Consider the following 20,227-nt stretch of genomic DNA (forward strand, 5'->3'; position numbering starts at 1 on the left):
TTCTGGAGTCTGTTGCTGCAGGAGGTCAAGGTGGCAAACAGTATAAGCCAGTTCAAAAAGGGATTAGACAAACTGATGGACAAAGGGTCTATAAAACGATACTAGGAAGAAGAGGTGGGGAGCTACTTCCTAACACCCCACTAATAAAGTGGTGTGGATGCTTGGAGAGGAATGGACCACAAGATGCAGCCAGGCTCACACACTCTCCCTAGACCCCATCTCTTGCTGCCTCTGTCAGACAGAGCACTGGGCTACAGGTATCAAAGTCTGACCCAGTATGGCATTTCTTATGTTCCTGACAGATGCAACGGAGATAATCCTGATATGAAACTTGATATCAACTACATAGTCAGAACCCTGACATTCCTGAGTTATGGTCTAGTTCTTGAAATGTACGCCATCTGAGTATTAAATGTGTAACCTAATAAATTAATACCATAATTCTTAGTCAGTTTTGACAGTAAAACCCCACAACTTTAAAAAACTGTTTGCTTTCAGATTTTTCTTTTCAGAAGCTCAATACTTTCCTTGATGGTTTGGAAGCCTTTTATTTTGCTCTCTTTAATGGAGCTTGAAAGGAATATTTTAAAATATTATTAACTAATTATTTGACTGTGCAATCACTAAGAACTAAACAGTATCATCTACTTGTTGACATCATATTTATGGAGTTTAATTAATCATTTCTCAGGCATAGATGTTATACACTAAGCTTCCCCCCACCCCCCAAGTAAGATATTTCTAAAATTCTCCATTACATCAGCACACCTTTGAAAGGGAATAAATATCTTGTGTAAGACACGATAGCACTCTTAATGGAATAACATTGTATATTGTGATATACCGTCATTAAACAAGTACTAGAAATCTGAAGAACATGAAAAGCAATTACCTGGAACATATGAAACAGCAAACAACTCTCTTCCAAATGATTTGTGCTTGATCTCTCTTATGAATTCCCCAGTCTCTAATCTAAAGCACTGGATTCGACCATTTTCCCTGTCTGCAACACAGAGCTGACTGAAGTCAGGGATCAGGGCTAAGCTGTGAGGGATATGGAACTGCCCAGGTCTGGCTCCATCTGAAGAAGTCTCTGCAATACAAAACATGCAGATTTCTGTTAAGGTACACACTGAAACTATTATCTCTGACTAGAATTAGCAATATTCCACATAATGCAACATAACTGTGGGAAAAGAATAAACTCACTTGGTTGGCTTTTTTCCCCTTAACAGTTTTATTCATTTAGGTAAACTATGGTACTCTTCCATGTTGTCTTTGTAAAATCTGAATTTATGCATTAGTTATTTCTCTATAAATACTTGGAGCAGCATAATGCCTGATACGTAAGTCTGAGTCAGGCAGAAATGTAATTATTCACAAAATTTTAAATGGATGCCATTATGGCATAAGCCTTAAACCAACCAACCAACCAAACAAACAAACAAAAAAACCCCTTAAACTATTTTATCCAATTTTAAAGAAAACAAAAGTTTTTCTGAAAGTCAAAACATTTTATTGATAAGCTAGGACATGCCAATACTTGTGCTAAAAGCATGCTAACAAACTGTTTAAAAATTATTTTTAGGGAAGATAAAAAATACCCACTATGTCTATCTGTATAACTGGAAGCGAGAGAATTTGAATGCAGATACAAGGCCAAAATTCAGTCAGGGCCTTGAAGACATTACTGCAATAGATACAAATAAGGGTAATAATAATATCAACAATCTCGTGGTTCATGATAACACGAGTTCATGACACCAGCAGTACCAGTCAAGTACCAAGAGCTCTAACTGTACCTTCTCCCCACTGCTTGATGTACAATCCATTCGGAGAGAACTGAACAATTCGACTGTTACAGTAGCCATCAGATACATAAATACTGCCAGTGATTGGATCCACAGCCACATCAGTTGGTTGACAGAAGTGATTTTTGTCACTGCCCGGTTGCAGAGCCATTCCTAAGATCAGTAATGGTTCTTTATCATCTGCTCCCAATTTGAAGACCTTTTTTAGTCAATGGGAAAAGATAAGAGGTTTCAATTGTGGAAGATGATACACAAGGGGATGATTGTTTATGGAAAACATATCTATTATTTTGCATAAAATAAATTTGTATACCAAACATGACCTTAATATATTGACTATGAAATCTACTATCAACTTTATAATAGTGTCAATTCTGGGAAATTTCTGCATAAAATAAAAATTTCCTGTGATTACAGTAAATGGCTTAGCTTCACAGCCAGGGAATGAGAACACAGGCATTGCCAAGCACAGCTGTAGCAGAATAATCTGTTCTTTTACAGAGGAAACATTGTTTTAAAAGAGCAACTTTACTGCTGTATGTCCACGTAACAAATTGCTCCACACACCTATATTCCACTAGGGCCATGAGGGGCAATTTGTTCAGGCATATTCTTAATGTGCATCTTAACAGCCCTCGCTAAATAACTGATATCAAATCTCTAGATAAATGTAAAAATTATCTTTGGCAAAAGTTCTAAGGTCTTGGCATTGAAACTTCAAAAACATACCTGATGGAGAGCTACATCAGTGACCCAGTAGTTACCATTTTTGTCTATACTCAAACCGTGTGGTAAATAAAATCTGCAAACACAAATATAGAGGGATCAAGTTAAAAACATGTTTCAGGAAGAATGATTTAAAGGAGGGTTTTCAGGATTTCACTTATTAATCTACAGATCACCTAATGCTCTACATGCTAACAACATGTAGCATTTAATGAAGAAGACACCTCTATAAAATAGAATTTTCTCAACAGGAGTCTCAGCCCTGGAATTCCCTCCATCTCTGGTACCTCACGGGGGCTAACATTTGGTATCTTTAGGGACAATATACAACACTTGTCAGCTCTGTGTTTCTGTTAATCTGGCTAATAGATGAAATTATATGAATTGCTAGAAAGCAGAGGTGGTGAGGATGCCAAATGAGTTTTATTAGTCAGTCATTGTTTTTTGTTTTTTTTTTTTTGATTGAATAAACTCAGAGGCTACAATCATGCAGTGTAACTTACAAACGAGAAAGGGTTTGGGGACTCTCCAGGGGGGAGAATAATAATATTTATATATATATCTAAAAAAAATATATATATATACACACATATACATAATGTATGTATTTATTTATTTAAGTTCTACTAATAACAGCAATTAACTTACAGATTTTTGCCCATGGAATGAAGCAGTTGAGCATTACTTGGATTCAGCACCAGAATGGTGTTCTGCTCAATTGGTCCAACTCCTCGTTGTTGATAAACAAATTTGCTGTCAAAAGAGCTACACAAAAATATTGTAATACAAAGCAAGTGTTAGCATGTTCCACTGATGAACACACACACAGCTTAGACTTGAGTTTTGTAGACTTATTCCAGTGTGTGCGGATATATATATATATTTTTAAACAAACATTATTATATACTTTTGTGTGATCATTGTTGGATGTCAAATCTTTCTACTGAGGTTATGACTCCTGAAGCAAAGGAGCACCAAATTAACACAGCAGCAATTGAGACAAACCTAAGTTTTCTCTTATTAAAGTAATCAAACAAAAAAATCCTTGAATCCACGAAACAACGTAGCCTAACTAAAAACATAGGTAATCGTCAAGGAATAATTATCAATATGAATTGGTAGACTTAGTATTATCTGAGGTTTTGGGTTTGTTGTTTAAAAAGGGGGGGGGGAGGGGGACACAAAGTTCAGTATTTTGCCAGAGCTTCCTACAGTAACATTAAGGTCCTAAGGTTCTTATCCTTTCCAGAGTACACTTGGGGAGACTATAGGATATGATGTGTATTTCTTTCCCCTACAACTCCCCACCCAATTTAAAATGTACATTAAAAGATATAAAAAAACAATATTTAATTAAACACTTTAGCATTTATTTCAGAAGTTAAGAGCTAGGTTTTCTTAACTTTCCAGAAGACATCTACCTGACATAAAATTATCATATACCTAAAAAGGAATAAAAAACTCAGTCATCTGTATCCTACAAGAAAGTTGGCTATTATTCTAACCTGTTGAAATATGCGTTCAGCATTCACTGAAAGTAAATATAGCACATGTAAACACATTTTGAACAAAATTAATTCTAAATGTTAGAAAATGGTTGACTGTGGACTAAAATGTCTAAATACATGACATGCTCCCCCCCTCTTCCACCCTCAATTTTTCAAGCTATTTCTTAATCCTGTAAGAGAAATCCAACTATGATTGATGCAAGTTGGTAAACAAGAATATACTTCTTGTAACAGTGAAAGCTATGAATAAAGCTTTTAAAACTTTATATTGTACACTCCTAGCAGCCTAACCTCTCCATAACATTAAATATTCTTGTGTTGAGAACTTTCAATGTGGAAAAGCAATTCTGGCTTCAAATATAATCAGCAAAATATATGACATGTTTAAGTTTCTGCACAGACTACAATTAAAAAGCAATATTTAGACATTACCATTATGTACAGTAATTATCTGCTGCTACTTACTTAATTTCTGATTGAAATCGATAAATCCTTTTTCCTGTAAATGGTTATGCACAAGGTGAAAGCTACTTAAACTCTCTGCTAAGTCCTCCTCAGAATCATTTGTCCTAATCCTATAAGGAGATGCAGGGTAAATAGTGCTGGCTCACATTGGCCTAGTGATGTTAAATTGCTTATTTGACCACAGTTCTGCAGTTGTTTCATTCTTTATCATTATTGAGAGTAATTGCCTATGACAAGGTCTCTTGGTTTTAAATAGCTTTATTAAAAAACACATCCCCCCCCCCCCCCCCCAATTCCATGCTCGATTTCAGTAAATGGCAGGGATGCAGGGGTCTAATACTCTTAAGGACTTATTCTAGGAGTGGATGGTCACAACTGGAGAACCAGCACTGGACAGACTATACTAATGTTTGGCAGCAGTACAGAATTTCCTAAGATGCTTAGCTGATGCTGTAACTTAATGTATGCTTGCAAAGAACTAGATTTGGGGCCAAGAATTTTCCTCCAACTCACAGATGATTTTCTGCTTTCCACAGCAGCATGACAGATACTTTTGCACACCTGATTTATCTTTGCTAAAATGTTTTGGTCTATCCCACATTAATGGAGTCATTTAAGACAAAACTGAGAGAAAATTCATCCTTTCTAGCCTCAAGTGTTGTGCAAGCTACATATTATTATTAATCAGCACAGCTAATCACAGAACAGAATCTTACTGACTGAGAGGTACTGGACAAGACCCCCAGAAAACAAGATGGTAGCTCTCTGGAGAAGCGACTAGCTAAGCAGATTAAAAACTTTGTCATCTTTCCCCGTTACGATTTTGGTTCTTAATAACAGTCCTGTCTGTGTTTGAAGCATTCCCTGTTAACCACCACCTACCTTTTCTGGGAACTGAGTGCTTTCAGTATAAATATGAGATTGTGTAGTATTTTCAGAAAAGGTCTAGCGAGTTTTGAATGAAGTTATGGGAGAGGTCTCTCATACATCTTCTCCCTGTGAAATCTCCTTGTCCAGGCGTAGCATGATTCCTTTCTTAAGCATAGTGTGCTACAGAATCACAGTCACTCTTTCCTTCCTAGGGTTTGAGACCAATTTCCAATGTAATCAGTGTTCCTCTATTTCAACTGATAAAGGAGGACACAAACTGTGCTGACTACTGCTAGTTTAAAAAAAAAAGTAAATAAAAGTTGAACAGCTCACTATTACATGCCATATAGTTCTGCTCTTAGCATGATTTTCTAAAAGGTTTTGCAGTTTGAAATCAAAGTGCATCTAAAATATGCTGCACATGTTACTACTTCTCATTTCAAACCTCTGTATATTTCCCTTGTTATTTTTCTACCTTCTCAGCTGGTGGCTTACCACAATACAAAACCTTTATGCGCTATATATTAAATTTAGACAGACCACCTGATCTCATAACCCTGGAAAGCACAGCTCTGAGCTCTGCTCTTGATTGATATCCATCATTGTTGTGGCACCGGGCTCAGTCTAAATTATCCTGTCTAGCCATTGCTTGTTAAGAATGCAATAGCAGACTTCCAGGAATGCAGTTTATATTTTTTATTGTGTCTTTTATAGATTGCATAAATAACATACATTTTTCATCACAAAATCCAGAAGAACTTTCAACTAATTCATTGCTCAACTGGCTGAATAGTTCTAATTTTTTCATTTTGAATAGCATGCGCTGCATACAGCACAAAAGACTATTCAGTAACTGAGGAGACTGTGCGGTAAAAGAACATGACTCATTTAAAATGAAAATTTTTTTTTCTTTAAAAATCATTCACAGGAGGAATGTTAAAGCCATTGAAGAGCTACTACTATATTATAGGTCTGACATTGTATAACTGTTTTTGCATTCTACAGCAGACTAAAGTTGCGTTATAAAACAGCACAGGCCATTCACTCAGCTACATTTAGTTGAATAAGGATCCAGCTTTTATAGCATGTATTAATAATGCATTGGCAACAGTTCTGCAGTGTCTAATAGCACAGAAAATTTGTTTACTTATTTCTATACTATATTGGTGAAGCACTGAAACAGAGAAAAATTCTGGGCCTTGGGGCTAGATTCATCACATCTATGATTTGCTAAGGAATATTATATACTCGATTAATTGTGTATTTGCAAGCTAATAATAAACATTAACTTACAAGGCTGATATCTTCCTATCCCTCCCCCAAAGAAACAACAATAATCACCCCTCAAATAACCATTTCTTATTCCTTTTTACTGAAAAACACGAACAGAGATACTCCTTCCTTTTCAGCATAGCCCATGAAAGGTCTCTAGCCTGTTTCATACACCCATGTCATAGCTGAAAATAAAAAGGGAAGGCTTGCTGCCTGAGCACACAAAAAGAGGCATCTTCTTTGTGCCACAAGATCTGGAAGATGAGCAACATGGCTTAAGCACAACCATGTTCACCAAATACATTGTTTTAAAGCCACATTACTCTAAAATTTCTATAGGCCATTAATATAGCCTATCTGATCTAAAAGTTCTTCCCAGCAGTAGCTTTCCCGTATATTTATCAACTGTGCTTCACAAGGGGTAGGGGAAGAAGGTAAGACTTGTGGAATGAAACCTGTCTGAGAAGAATCAGGGTTTCACATATAGATATCTTTATGGAAGGCACATAACTGATATTTACTTCAGATAACAACAGTTCCTTCTCTATCTTGGTTACATATCTGGGTCTGAATGTTTCAGATCATATTTACAAAGTCAGACAGTTTCACTTTCTTCCAACTTCAATCACTGCATCATGGCAAATATTGCAAGCTTCAACACAGAGTTGATGTACAGATTAATATATGCTAAATCCACCCATACGGTTATAGCAAAATAACAATACCATTTCAGATAGTACTCAGGATAACTCACAATTGAGAGAAAGAAGCTTCTTAAACAGATCACGCCTTCATTTAAATAAAATTGTTTTTTGATCTTGCTTTCTGACGCTGACTCCTTTCCCCAAAGCAAGTCTCCTCACTCAGCCTCCTTCCTTCCCACTTCTAATAGTTTCAGCTGTGCGCCTCACATGGGGTCAGCCTGCATTACATATGGCAAAAATAATTTACTAATAAATGCACTCCAACTGTTTAGAAGGTTTGGAGGGCGGAAGGGGGTTGTTTTTTGTTTGTTTTTAAACTCCACAGGTTCTCCACACACTGCTTGGTCTCAAATCCCAGTTTTGTGCTCTGGGCTTGTAGGTATATCTCTATCGCCAGACTCCCAAAATACACATTTTAGAAGTGAGAAATGAACACAACTGCCAGTCTATTTTGAAACATTTTTGATTCAGTTCTTTCTTCAATGACACAAAGAACAGCACTTATGTTCATGCGTAGGAGGATGAGAGGAACCAAATCAACATCAGCTTTTACCTGAAGTCTGAGTAATACAAATTGCAATATGCGTCATCCTTTCAAAATTGTACAGTCTATATTTATATACACTTGAGCTGGAGAGATTGCTGATATAATGCACAAGAGACATAAACGACTGCCTTATCTCCTGCATTATGTTATTTATCAGCCCCCCCAAACCCGACCAAACAAAAACAAAAAAACCAAACATAAAACAGTACTCAGCATCATTTTTCATTATAAATTTGAGAAAACTGCCCTATTTTCCAGAAGTTATTTTATGAATTAAATGAATTAAGATAAAAAAAATAAGATAAGTAGATAAGTAAGAAGATTAAAAAGAAAGCACATTTAAGAAGGGGACCATATAATATTCTATTATAAGCTAAGACTATTCCCTCTCAGTGTTCTGTTACAATTTCATGGCATTTTTTTTTCCAAAACGTCCATCTAAAAGTAAGACATACTGTTTTAAAGTTCACAGATATGAGGGCACTATATAAATCATACTTGTTTGGAATCTTCTGTTCTTAAAATAATATACCTTTGGGTATATTATTTTATAAACACTAGAGAAATCGCCATTATAATGTCTAGACTTTTTCTGAGATACTGAATGTTGACTCATCAACTGAGTAGATCAAAACCTTTTTCGAGCAAGTGCTCTGTAACTCCCCAATTTTGTTCAGCAGACATAAACACAAGAAAAAGGAAACTCTACTGGAGCTAGCTTTGCATATCACAAGCTCGGGTCCTTAAAGTAGTATACTATACTAAACCATCATTCTCCTAGGCTAATTAGTCCTGCTGAAAGATATGGAGAAGCAGGGATAATTAATGTAGGTGAAGATCACGTTGACGTGTTTTTACAGTTTTGGGCCCTAAGGTACTATGTTTTCTCTGGAGACGCATTCTTACTGTCTAAAGCAGTAGCAACCCCACAGTCTTGAAACTGCCAGTCACCCCTTCCATTATAAGTCTCCCGAAGGCACTTTCAGCCACAGTGCAGATAAATCTCAACTTAAATGGAGAAGGAAATGCAATCTGTATATTCTTTTCTTCAAGAAGATACACAAACAGCATACACCAATCTGATCTTCTAACATGCCACTCCACAAAATATCTACTCACTTTTCATCCCAAACGTGATCACCTCTGTGGAAGATAACAAGGTTATTTTCAGGGTCCAGGGCCAACCCAGAAACTTGGCCTAGCTTGAGGTCGAACCCAGGCCAGTCCACAACCTCTTCTATGTGGAAATCTATCAAAGAAAGAAAGAAAGAAAAAAAGAAAAAGAAAAAAAAAAGGATATATTCATGTACTTTATTTACATAAAAACATAAAATTGGTTAACTGGCTTTTGGTGCAAAGATTGTTGGGACCGTATGGACATTTTCTTACATGCAGTATTCATATCAATGCATTGCAATTTAATTCCAAGCATTATTTTATCATAATAAAGCATATCTCATGCACAAGCACTGGCATCCCGATATGTACAGGGTGACAAACTTCAAAACCACTTTTGACTCTGTTCTTTTCTCCATCTTATCAGCATACAGGTGCACAGATTCTAGATGCCTTAGGAGCTGTGTGAATACTTTCTATATTGAAAGATTGCAGAAACATACAATTACCATTCAAAATCAGCAGGCAAATTTAGATATTTCTATTATTAATCTATCAGTGTTTTATGAAAAAAAAAAATTATAACAAACTAGGAATCACTGAAGCCCCTAAATATTAGAAGGGGTTGATTCAGGACTCCCCCCCCCCCTTTTTTTTTTTAAAGCTTTTAACACAAAGAAGAAAAAAACACAGGAAAGCAAAAAAAAATTTAAAAATAGTGATGAGAAACAAGTAAGATAGTAATTCTGTGAATTTTGGCTATGACATTTCTTACAGCAAACACATCCATTAGCTCTAGCAAGTGTTCATATCCTAAGCCAAATAATATTATATATATAAATAGGAAATAGATGTCTAAAGAAGAGATCAAGAAGGGTAGAATATCTGCCATTGTTTATGTCTCAGCACACTATTTTTAAGAACAAATATTAAGTAGTTTTTGAATACACATCTGATTTTTTACACTACATATCAAAAGCACAGTATTTAGCAAGCGAACCACAATTAAAAGGTGGATACTTCTTGTATGTAGAGTCCTTAAATCTTAATGCTCCTTGACGAGAGGAGAAAAGAAAATGAGAGGAAAAAAACCCCTGCAAACCTTTCTGCTTCTTCCACAGGGGCTCAGTATGTCTTTTACCTCTTTATTTGAATAGGAAAAACAGGCATTTTTTCCCCTGATCTCTCCCCAGAAGGAAAAAAATAAGGTCCAGTGCTTAATAGTGATGGTAAGTGAAAGGAGAAATTTGTAATTCTGGAGAGACAACTCAAAAATCTGCTTCTCCCAAGGCTACAGTATAAAGTATTGTAGAAAGCTAAAGTGCTGATGGCTATTACTATTATTATTATGAACCTTCCCTGTAGTCTTTCAAATGTTTACTAGTAATTTTGAGGGAGAAAGGAAGAACGGAGCTGGGAAGTGAGGAAGGAAGGCCTGGTGAAGGCACAGGACAAAAGGCGGCTTCCTTTCTCTCCAAGTGGTTTATCTAGTGTTCACGCAAAATGATTAAAGGTTCATACAGAGAAGGCTAGAACTTGAAAAAGTTGCAAAGTTTTGGCCACTTCACCCAAACAGACTGCTTAACATGCTGCTTGGAGGAGGTGGGAGTGGCTTGCTCTGGCATTTTTAAAAGATCACTCAAAGCTGCAGATGACACCGTGCAATCCGACCGCTGCGATAACCATTCCCCCAGTTCCATTTTACTTGGGAGAGATGCAAGCTGAGGACTGCAGCAAGGATGGGATCGGGGGAAAGCAACTGCTCACAATCTGCATGGGGAAAGACAACAGCAGTGCTGAAAACCTACCATGGACTAGAAGATATATTTCACTCGTGTAGTTTCAGATACCATAGCTAGAGCAGGTGCTAGAGAAACTTCTTAGCTAACAATTAGCCTAAAATCAGCATCTGTAGTGAATCCAAGGCAATTCTCAGAAACACCCAGAAGAAACTCTGTGTAGTGATTTTAACAAAACAAAAGTTCCAAGCTAGAAGAATCATTATGAAAAAAAATCATACATCTTCCTAAGAGCTACAGTACTTCTGTACAGTTCAACTGGTAATGGCAGGTGCAATACCAGGTGCATTCACAGACAGTATGACTTTTGAAAGGAAAAAAAGGATGAAGTTTAGTGTCTGCTTGGTAGTTGCTCATCCAAAATCAGTCTAAGCTACCCTGCATAAAACTTCTGTACATTTATGTTACACTGCTCCTCAGCCTTTGAACCTTTACCAATAAAAGAAAAAAAAATTAAAAGGCTAAACATAGAAAGCCAAAATTTTGGCCTTTGTAAAATTCAGTTTCCCAGAAGATATACATAACAAAATGCAAAATTCTTATACTTACATTTAAGGGAGGCAAATATTTCTGATAGATTAAATACAATACTGTCACAAAAATCCCAACCCTATTATGACTTTTGTATTTTCTCATTTTTTCAAGATTGGTTCATTATTGTTATCTTTTCTTTTCCCTTTGCAATTCTCATACTGAAAGTCCTTCCATACAGGTGCAACTTAGGGGAATTTGCTATTTAAAAAAACCTTAGTTATTAAATTCAGACATCATAAATCTAAGATTGATAATTAATTCCCTATAAAGCTGAGTAGACCATGAAACAGTTACACATGGAACTAAATAGAAATATTTTTCCCATTAAAATGATTTGCAATTACCGTTCTTTTTTCTTTAAATCACTGGTTTTGTTGTTAATGAGATTTCTAAACCAAGAACCAGGTTTTCTGTCTTGCAGTTTAAACTAATTCCTTTGATTCAATAAAACGACACAGATTTAGAACATGCAAATCAGCCTCTAATCTCTCTACAAGCAAAAGAATAAAACCTCTATTTACTGGTAAAATTACAACTTACTGTCCATAAATCCCTGGAAGCTCTTGTTAGCTCTTGACTTTACAAACTTTATCCATGTAGTATTTTTTCGCTCCCGTCAGAATAGTCATTTAAATCTTGACAAATGTAAGTAAGCACTGCACAAAGGAGTTTTAAAAATTGGAAAAATCACACTGCTTGCTGTAATTAAAAGGTATAATTCCATCAATTGCACCAATGTTGAACAACCTAACAACTGGTGAGCGGCCAGTCACTGAGCCATAATATAATAATGCTGCAGTGAGAGCAGGAGTATAAGGTTATAAACATAACATTATAAACCTTATTTAATATATTGGTCGCTTGTTATTTCAGGCTAGTTACATGAGAAAAACTGGGATATTTACAAAACTAAACTACTTCAATTCTGGTAATTTTTAAACAGTTAAATGAAATGAATGCTATACCTTAACAGAAGCTAGGATCTGGTCTTCAAAGATACTTAGAAATCTTTTAAGTTCTTGACAACAGGAACTTGTATCTAGCCTATGAATTTAATATAGCAAAGATCGCACATACAGTCTTCATGAGAGGGTGTGATTTTTTTTAAAACAAGTTAAAACAACTTTAAATTCCAATCCCTCCACTGAAGGAGAAGGATCTGTTAGAGAAGCAAAGTTCTGTTCTTCTAATATGTAAATACCTCCCAAAACAGAAACTAAACATGTGCTTAAGGATTTTTTTTATTGCTGTAGTAATCCTTTTGCCAAAAGATGGTGCCAGCTGCTTCTGCAGTTTTGAATTTCTGTAATGTTAGCAACATTACAAAAATTAAGAAACAAAAATAAAGTTTTCACTGCTAAATATTTCAGATCATTTCAGTTTTGTTTTTTGCTGCAATTCAAATAATCTTTCAAATGATGCACTTTTATCAGCCTTCCCCTCCCAGTCATTTTCCAAAAAAAGAAAATATCACTACTAGAGTAACACAGTAAACTGCTCTTTTCTACAGGCAGGATTTGGGCCACACTGTGTGCCAGCTAAGCCATTTATTCAGTTCACTGGCACTCATTCCTCTCCATGAGTAAGAACAGAAAGGCAGCTTCTAACTTTTTTCCCCTCTCTCTGCATCGCATTTTTCAGGCTGAACTTAAGAAACTGGTGTTGCAGAAATACCATCCACATTACTCTTCCAAGCCTTTGAGTAATGCCAGTCGCTCATGGAGTTATTTATGATTTACACTTACGTCAGGCACACGACAGCTTCCCACTTGTTTTTTGCCTCTATGCCAATCACTTGGCAGGCTCTCATTTAAACCAGCTAGCATAACGTAACATTGGAAAGGCCTCATCTTGGGTCTTTTATTAAATACAAACCCAGAATTTTGCTATATTTGAACACTATAACAGAATCTCGTGTAAGCAGGAACACTACAGGTTAATATTTGGAACTGAAATAAAAATCAAATGGATGATGAATGATGTATACTTTTGTACAGCACTTGGAAACATCAACATAAAAGCAAGCGTGTGCTGCTACAGCTCACACATACTGATGACTGCCATGCATGCAGAACAGTTTCTTTTATGAGATACTCGTCACATGCTGTATTATCTGGCTTTCCACATTAGCAAGGAAGACTAAGTACAATCAATATCACAAAGAGCAAAAAGCGAGAAAAACAAATATACTACTTTCATGGTTTTTGCTGTCATAGAAACCTGAAGGGAACGAATTATAATCCTGGTATAATAAAACAGCCAGTCCTGGAATATTAGGCTAGCCAATATGAACAAAATATTATTTCTGAAGAATAGTTCAGTATTAACTACCACTCTTCCTAAATGAGAGAAAAACAGCCTATAGGTTTAAAGAATATAAATTTTATAAAATCTGTTATCTGACAAACCAAGTCATCAGAAAACAACTTATAAAATATAAAGGTTATCCCAGTGAGCCATTTCACAGTAGTTAGTTATATTAAGAAAACGCCTCCCTTTCTGTGACAACTATATCCTTCTTTGTTCACCTGGTTTGAGAATAATTGGTATCAAATTGTTAAGCAGAAGTCTTGAGAGTGGAAAAATACTCCACATTCCAAGAAGTACTGGGATTTTCCCATCTGTATACATTCTTTCTTCATAAAGGGGGATAAAATACTCCCACTAAAATACCTCCAAAATAGAGGGAGATCATTTTCTTAATTAGGAAGACTCAGGTAAAACACTTTCAAATATCAATTGATATTCCCTTCAGATTTTGCTAATGTGGATCACAGCTCTTACATTGAATTTCATTATTTCAAATTAACTCCTAACCCACCTCCTGTATGCTCTTTTTCCCAGCTTCCCTCACCATGTTTGGGTTGTTGTAAAGAGAAATGTCTGCTCTCTGGTGGCCTCAAGGTAGATTCTAGTCTGTGAAACTTGTGAATTCTGTCTCTGACAAGAATAGCATTGTCCCTCTCATCATGATTTGTGACCTCTCTGGCAAGATCCTTCTTTTGGACTACATTAGCAATCTCAGCTACAAGATCTGATTCTGCCTTTTCTGTAGGGTTATACTTATGCACATGAACAACATCTTCCCTTTCTCCTAGCAGCTTGGAAAGGAGTGAATAGAAATCACCTGCACAGAAAAGAGAAAAGAGGAGAGGAGAGGAGGGGAAAAAAACCAAAAAACAATTATAACAGATCACACATTTTTCTAAAATTTCAGCAAAGTACAGTGTAACAAAGTTATTCAAATGGTCATTGTCAGAAGCAGCATAAGAGGGGACTGCTTCAGTCTCATGAATTTGAATGAGCTGAGTCTGTGGTATGAAAAGATAGTATCAAACCTTTATCATCTTTGGTTTACATATAAATGTCCACTTTTACCTGATGACCCAGCACAGATATGCTCCGGGGGGGAGGGGAGGGGAATGACACCCAAACCCCCAACTTATGAATACTTTTTGAAAACGGTATTTATAATGAGATTAATCTGGATTATCAGACTACTGCAGACTTTTTTTATACAACAAAAAGATAAAAACTCTACAGTTTCATCAGTTTATTCACTTATAAAAACAGTAAGAGACAGCCATACATTTGAAAAACATATTTCTCTGAAATCTGTCATCAAACAAGAAGCTTGGACTATAAGAAAAATCCTCACACTTGCAAATAGACTCTATACAACATGCTGCAGAAAGAAGATCGTTAAACACAACAGTGGTCTATTACATTTTCAGTTCATGAAACCATCACAGAACCACCACCTTCCCCCAGAAAAAAAAAAAGAGTAACAGCCCTCAGTCACAGCATCAGGTGGGAATGCAGGGAACAATATTTTCTCAAGTTGCTTGTGAGCAAAGCAGTTATCACTATAGTTTTCTTATAAATTAGCAAGTATTTCAGCAAGAACAACAGTCCCCCAAAGCCCCCCAAAATTAAGTATGCAAAATCCACAAGCCCTACTTTCTTGACAAAAAACTCAGACTGTCTGAACTGGTTTTAATCAAATCAGTTTCCCTTTAATCCTGGAAAAAAGGATTTAAGTGATAACATGTATAACCCTCACCTTGGATTTTCTACTAACCAGTAGGTATCCAACTTGTTCAAATTTATTAACCAAGTGTCTCGGCTGCCTTAAACTACTACCAGTTCTGTAAGAACCAGCTACAGTTACACTATCTGAATGGAAAGACACATCCAATATGCACTTGTAGCTATTTTAAATAATTATACTTCTATTTCATTTTAAGTAAAAATTACTCATAGTTAAGAATTTGTATTATTTCATTATAGGGTGTATAAAAGTTTCAACAGAAAAGTAAAACTATAAGCTTTCACCAAAAAAACAAAACAAAACAAAACAAACCATCACTAGCAGCTTGGGACAGAGGAAATTAAGTCTTCTGAAAATGACCTAAAGAGGTTCTGTCATGTTTATAAACAGTCCTAGTTCAATGATTTTGACTAGGCTTCCACTCCTTGCCCTTGAAAATGAAATATCCCAGGTGAAAACTTCTGTCAGAAAATAATTACAGAAGTAATAGAGTCAATTTCAATGAAATGAACACAGCAAATCAGACCAGAGAAAAATCTGTTAAGCTAGCATGCTTCATAATCATCGTACTGTCATTCAACTAGTCCAACCGTTGATTCAGAACAAACCCAGACATTTGAAAAGTAGGATACAACAGAAGCGGTGGATGCAAACCATATTTATTCTGAGAAAGTTTTATAATTACTTTAATCAGGTTCAGTAGTGTCTACTTAAAGCAGCCAGGAACTGGCGCTGATGTAGGAACATATTTGGAATTTCCTTTACCTACAGTACCACATTCAGAATTAAAGTACTCTTCATTGCCCTTAACTGTATTTTTGCTTCATTTTAAAAATTAAGCAAAGTTCATAAGCACAAGTGCTTTGGTTTTATCCATGCGTGGAGTCCTACAGATAAGCAAAGCCTACTGACCTCTCTGCATGCCACCATTTGCAAAGGAGAGGTCTGAATGGTAAAAGCAGTGTTCTGCCTAATGTAGGCAGAGAAAAATCTCCCTAAACCAGCAAGCCTGGTGATATTTTAAACGCTGTACCTTTTTAAAGCAACTTTAATACTCTTTGCCCAGTTCACTCTTAGTTCTGTATCAACAGCCAATTCAAACGACCAATTTGTTTGTCATCCTTGGTCACAATAAGAACAACTTGCTATATTTTGTACGCACATGCTCATTTTGTTTGAACAAAAAAGTTTACCAGCTTGCTGCTTGAACCAACGACATTGCATCTACTCTTTTCTGTGCAGTGGCTGCCACAGAATGATTAGCTTACCATTATTACTTGTTGTTGATGCAAAACAAACAAAAAAAACAAAAAAACCCAAACACCCTCCGCCCCCTACCACCACACAACCCATCCCACACACCATGAAACAATTGCAAGGATAAAGTACTTTCAGAGAAAATTCCAGTGGTCTTTAAAGGGAGATATATTAACTGGAGATTGCTCCTACTTGTCTCCAGGAAGGCTGATCAGACTTACTCTTCTCCCAACAGTGAGCCTACCATTGTAAAGAGATAAGAACTTTATAAACATTGGAGGGCTGAGTGAGGTGGTTTGAGTAGGTTTGAGGTGGCTACAGATGAGTCTCTGACAGAAAAAGATAAGAACCTGCTGCAAGCAAGCTGTCTCCCAAAGCACAGATGGAAGTAATGCGGCTGAATTAAACTTAAAGCTTGCAAGGGAAGATTAAGGTTGAGCTAAAGGAAAATATGTGCAAAGACCTTTCATATTTTATCCCTTTGCTCAGAATATGATGTACCTTTAAGCAATGAATAAATAAGTAAGACTTTGTTTTTCTGAATCACTTCAATTATAGGCTATGACAGGACCCAAAGGAAAAAGATTTTCCAAATTGGGCTTGCCCTATCAATGCTTTTAGTAAGCAAGGGTGCTGTAACCTGGACACTTAGGAATGTTTAGGAGCTGTATGAATGCATGAAAACAGGTGCACCTGAGAGACTGAAAGTGGTGTGAAGTGCAGCTACTCTGCAACTGTGATCTAAGTAAAGGTGGTTCTTTGAGAAAATGAATTTGGCATCCCTACATCTTAAGTTCATAAGGTTCACAAGGTCCATAAGACCTACATATCTGCCCAAATGCTTGTACAAACAGGAGGCTGAAGTCCTCTGCCAGTTTCTTGGCATCTTGACACTACTCACAGTAGTTGCAAAGTAGAAAGGATGGGTGTGGATCCAAACAGGGGAAATAATGTCTCGAAAACTTCTGATAACTGAATGTAACCAACTGCTCCCTACACTCTGCACATCTGAATGGAGGCTCATATTATTTGGGAATAACTTCTTTAAACTTCCTTTGTGATCCTCAGCTGCACTTGTGAGCAGCATCTTTGTAAGTAGTAGTTCAAAATTCACCATCGATAACTGGAAAACAGCAGACTCATGTTGTCTCTGATTAACAGTTACTATCTGCAGAGCAATATCCAGCAAACATCAAAACATGATGCTGTGTTGCTATCATACAGATGTCTTGTACTAGCAGAACAGCTGTTGCTTACTCTCTGGTGGAGTGAAGATACTCAATGGGAAAGGAACACCAGCAAGATATAAGGTGTTATTCATTTGGTATTGTCCGAGCTGAGATAGCTTGACCTTTAGAATACCTGGGTATGACTAGAAAAAGACATGGGGGAATGAACTGCTTACACCTGTTGAAATAATTAAAGTTCTAGCATGCATAATTTATTTTCTTCTGGTACTGAGTGCAGTCTCAGGAATAAAATAGGGAAGCTGACTGACTCGGTTAGTTTTAGAGAGGCTATATACATGAACTCCTTATATTGTGTGTAAGCTCCCAGGACTTTCCTCTGTGTAATACAGCATAAGGTGATCAGCTACAAGTAGCTAGAGTTTATTCTCTGTTCTGGACGAAGCAATAGCTGCCAAGACCACCATCTCCAAAATGGGACAACACAAAAACATATTCCAGTAAGTTTAAACTTATGTTCTATTGCGGTATGTTCTATATACTAGGAAAATTATTTTACAGAACAGCACTTTGAAAAACAGCTATACAACGAAATAAAATCATAACATCACTGACTTCATCACAAACTGTGAGCTGAACCTCAACCTGATAAAAGTTAGTTACCCGATTCATTTAATGCCAATACAACAGTTTTGTAACTTGACCACCAAGGTCTGGCTAGGAGCCAGATGGTATTGAACTATCCAGATCTGGAAATAGTCCACATTCTTCAGCTCTCTACTGTGGTTTTCCCTGTTTGGAGGCAACAGCCCCTGTCCATGGTTCTCAGGCAGCCAATAGTTACGCCACTGGATGTGTCGATTCCTGATCTGGGTGAAGCATCTGGCCATGGTGCTGCAAGACCAACCCGAGAGGGGGGAAGTTCAATCAAAGCCAGCCTGGCAGAGGTTGACAGGTTGAGGCCATGAAAATGGTATAGGTTTGTCCATTCTCATCTAGGAAAGCATTCTGGAAAATAAACAACTCCCGAACCCCCCATAAAATAGGAACGTCTTCCACTGCCAGTTCCCTATGAAAAAAAAAAAAATCTGACCCTTGGTATCATCATTAACAACATGACAAACATATCTTACAGGAATTTCTAGTAGTAAGAGTATTGTTCTGTGACAGATCGGTGCAAAGACTCTGTGTTTGGTCATGCACTGCTTCCTCAGCAAATCTGCTAGTATCATGCTAGAGTAAAAGGTCATCAGGATTTCCCCTTCTGATGGCCCCAACTACTTAATTCTGTTTCTGGAATAGGAACACAAAACAGGTAGTCCACACATCATATGTACATCCCTCTCTTATATGCATCCACAGGTATGAATGCATAGCTGTCAACATACAGATGTGAAAACTAATTTTACTGCATTTTAGAAAAAAAGACAGGAACACCCCTGTCAGTCTGATAACCCTCATCTCCAGAATATGCATTTGTCTCACAGAGCCTATACAATGCCTGAGACAGTCTAGATAGGCTCCCAGGTCTGTCCTTGACTGTTCTAGGTTTTTGTCAGGAATCAAACCGAATAGGCTTTCAAATGCCAAGCCACTAGTGCAACCTTCTGACCAGAGACCTTCTGGCAAAATGACATCTTGCAGGGAAATAACCAGAACTGAAGGGGTCCTTAGCAAAAATCTGGCAGTCCTCCACGTTGACAAGGGCCCCAGTACTACAAAGTATATTTGTGTGTTGCTGCAGCTCAGTTGGTGTTAACTGGAGTATGAATGTTTGTGTTGAAAATCACCTCTTTTGAGCGTGTCCTATCTGACACGGAGCCAGTGTGTTGGTCCTTCCAAACTTAAACTATTTTCTCAATTCTGTTATGACAGAAGTAAGGGACAATTTTTCATAGTTAGCTTCAAGCTTCCTAATTATCTGGGAATAAAAATGGGAATGCATTTGGAGACACTATGTTTTTTTCCTTATTGGGATGTGCCTCTGTGTTGGCCAAGAAAGAATAGCAAATGCTTTGCCTTTTCAGATGGGCTGAAATCAGGTCCAAATGGTGCAATAACTACGATTTGGGCTCACCTAAAATCTTAAGTAATGCCTACAAAATATGTTAAGAATCATGCAGGTGAATGTGTCCTTCAGTGGAAGAACATCTTCCTGAAGAAGAAATGGAAATCTGGCTGCAAATATTATCTAAACACCTTGCCCAAATATTTATCAAATCCAGAAATTTTACTTACTGTGTTGTTAAAGAATGACTTCTCGGACTCTTAGAGCTAATAAGCTGATCCTAACAGGCTCTGTTAGGATAACACTGCTGATAGGGAAGAGGGGGAGAAAAACATGGCAAGGCATAACAGAGGTGAATAAAATCTACTATCT

The 20,227-nt window shown here is 36.9% G+C and overlaps 1 protein-coding gene across 5 annotated transcripts in view; it reads right to left on the reverse strand.

The window, feature by feature from the left end:
- The window catches only part of PAM (peptidylglycine alpha-amidating monooxygenase), a 148,252-nt gene that overhangs the window by 11,476 nt on the left and 116,549 nt on the right, over positions 1-20,227 (reverse strand). For 3 of the 5 annotated variants that reach the window (XM_067316621.1, XM_067316622.1, XM_067316625.1), the window contains 6 exons: positions 14,174-14,479; positions 9,023-9,152; positions 3,186-3,302; positions 2,541-2,613; positions 1,803-2,010; positions 893-1,093 (listed from right to left, as the gene is read on the reverse strand). In XM_067316621.1, coding sequence (XP_067172722.1) covers positions 893-1,093; positions 1,803-2,010; positions 2,541-2,613; positions 3,186-3,302; positions 9,023-9,152; positions 14,174-14,479 — 1,035 coding nt within the window. The remainder of the gene's footprint in view (positions 1-892; positions 1,094-1,802; positions 2,011-2,540; positions 2,614-3,185; positions 3,303-9,022; positions 9,153-14,173; positions 14,480-20,227) is intronic. The other 2 variants (XM_067316624.1, XM_067316626.1) reach the window with 2 other exon arrangements.

This window comes from Apteryx mantelli, chromosome Z (genome assembly GCF_036417845.1).
Source record: "Apteryx mantelli isolate bAptMan1 chromosome Z, bAptMan1.hap1, whole genome shotgun sequence".
In the NCBI taxonomy this organism is placed as follows: Eukaryota; Metazoa; Chordata; class Aves; order Apterygiformes; family Apterygidae; genus Apteryx; species Apteryx mantelli.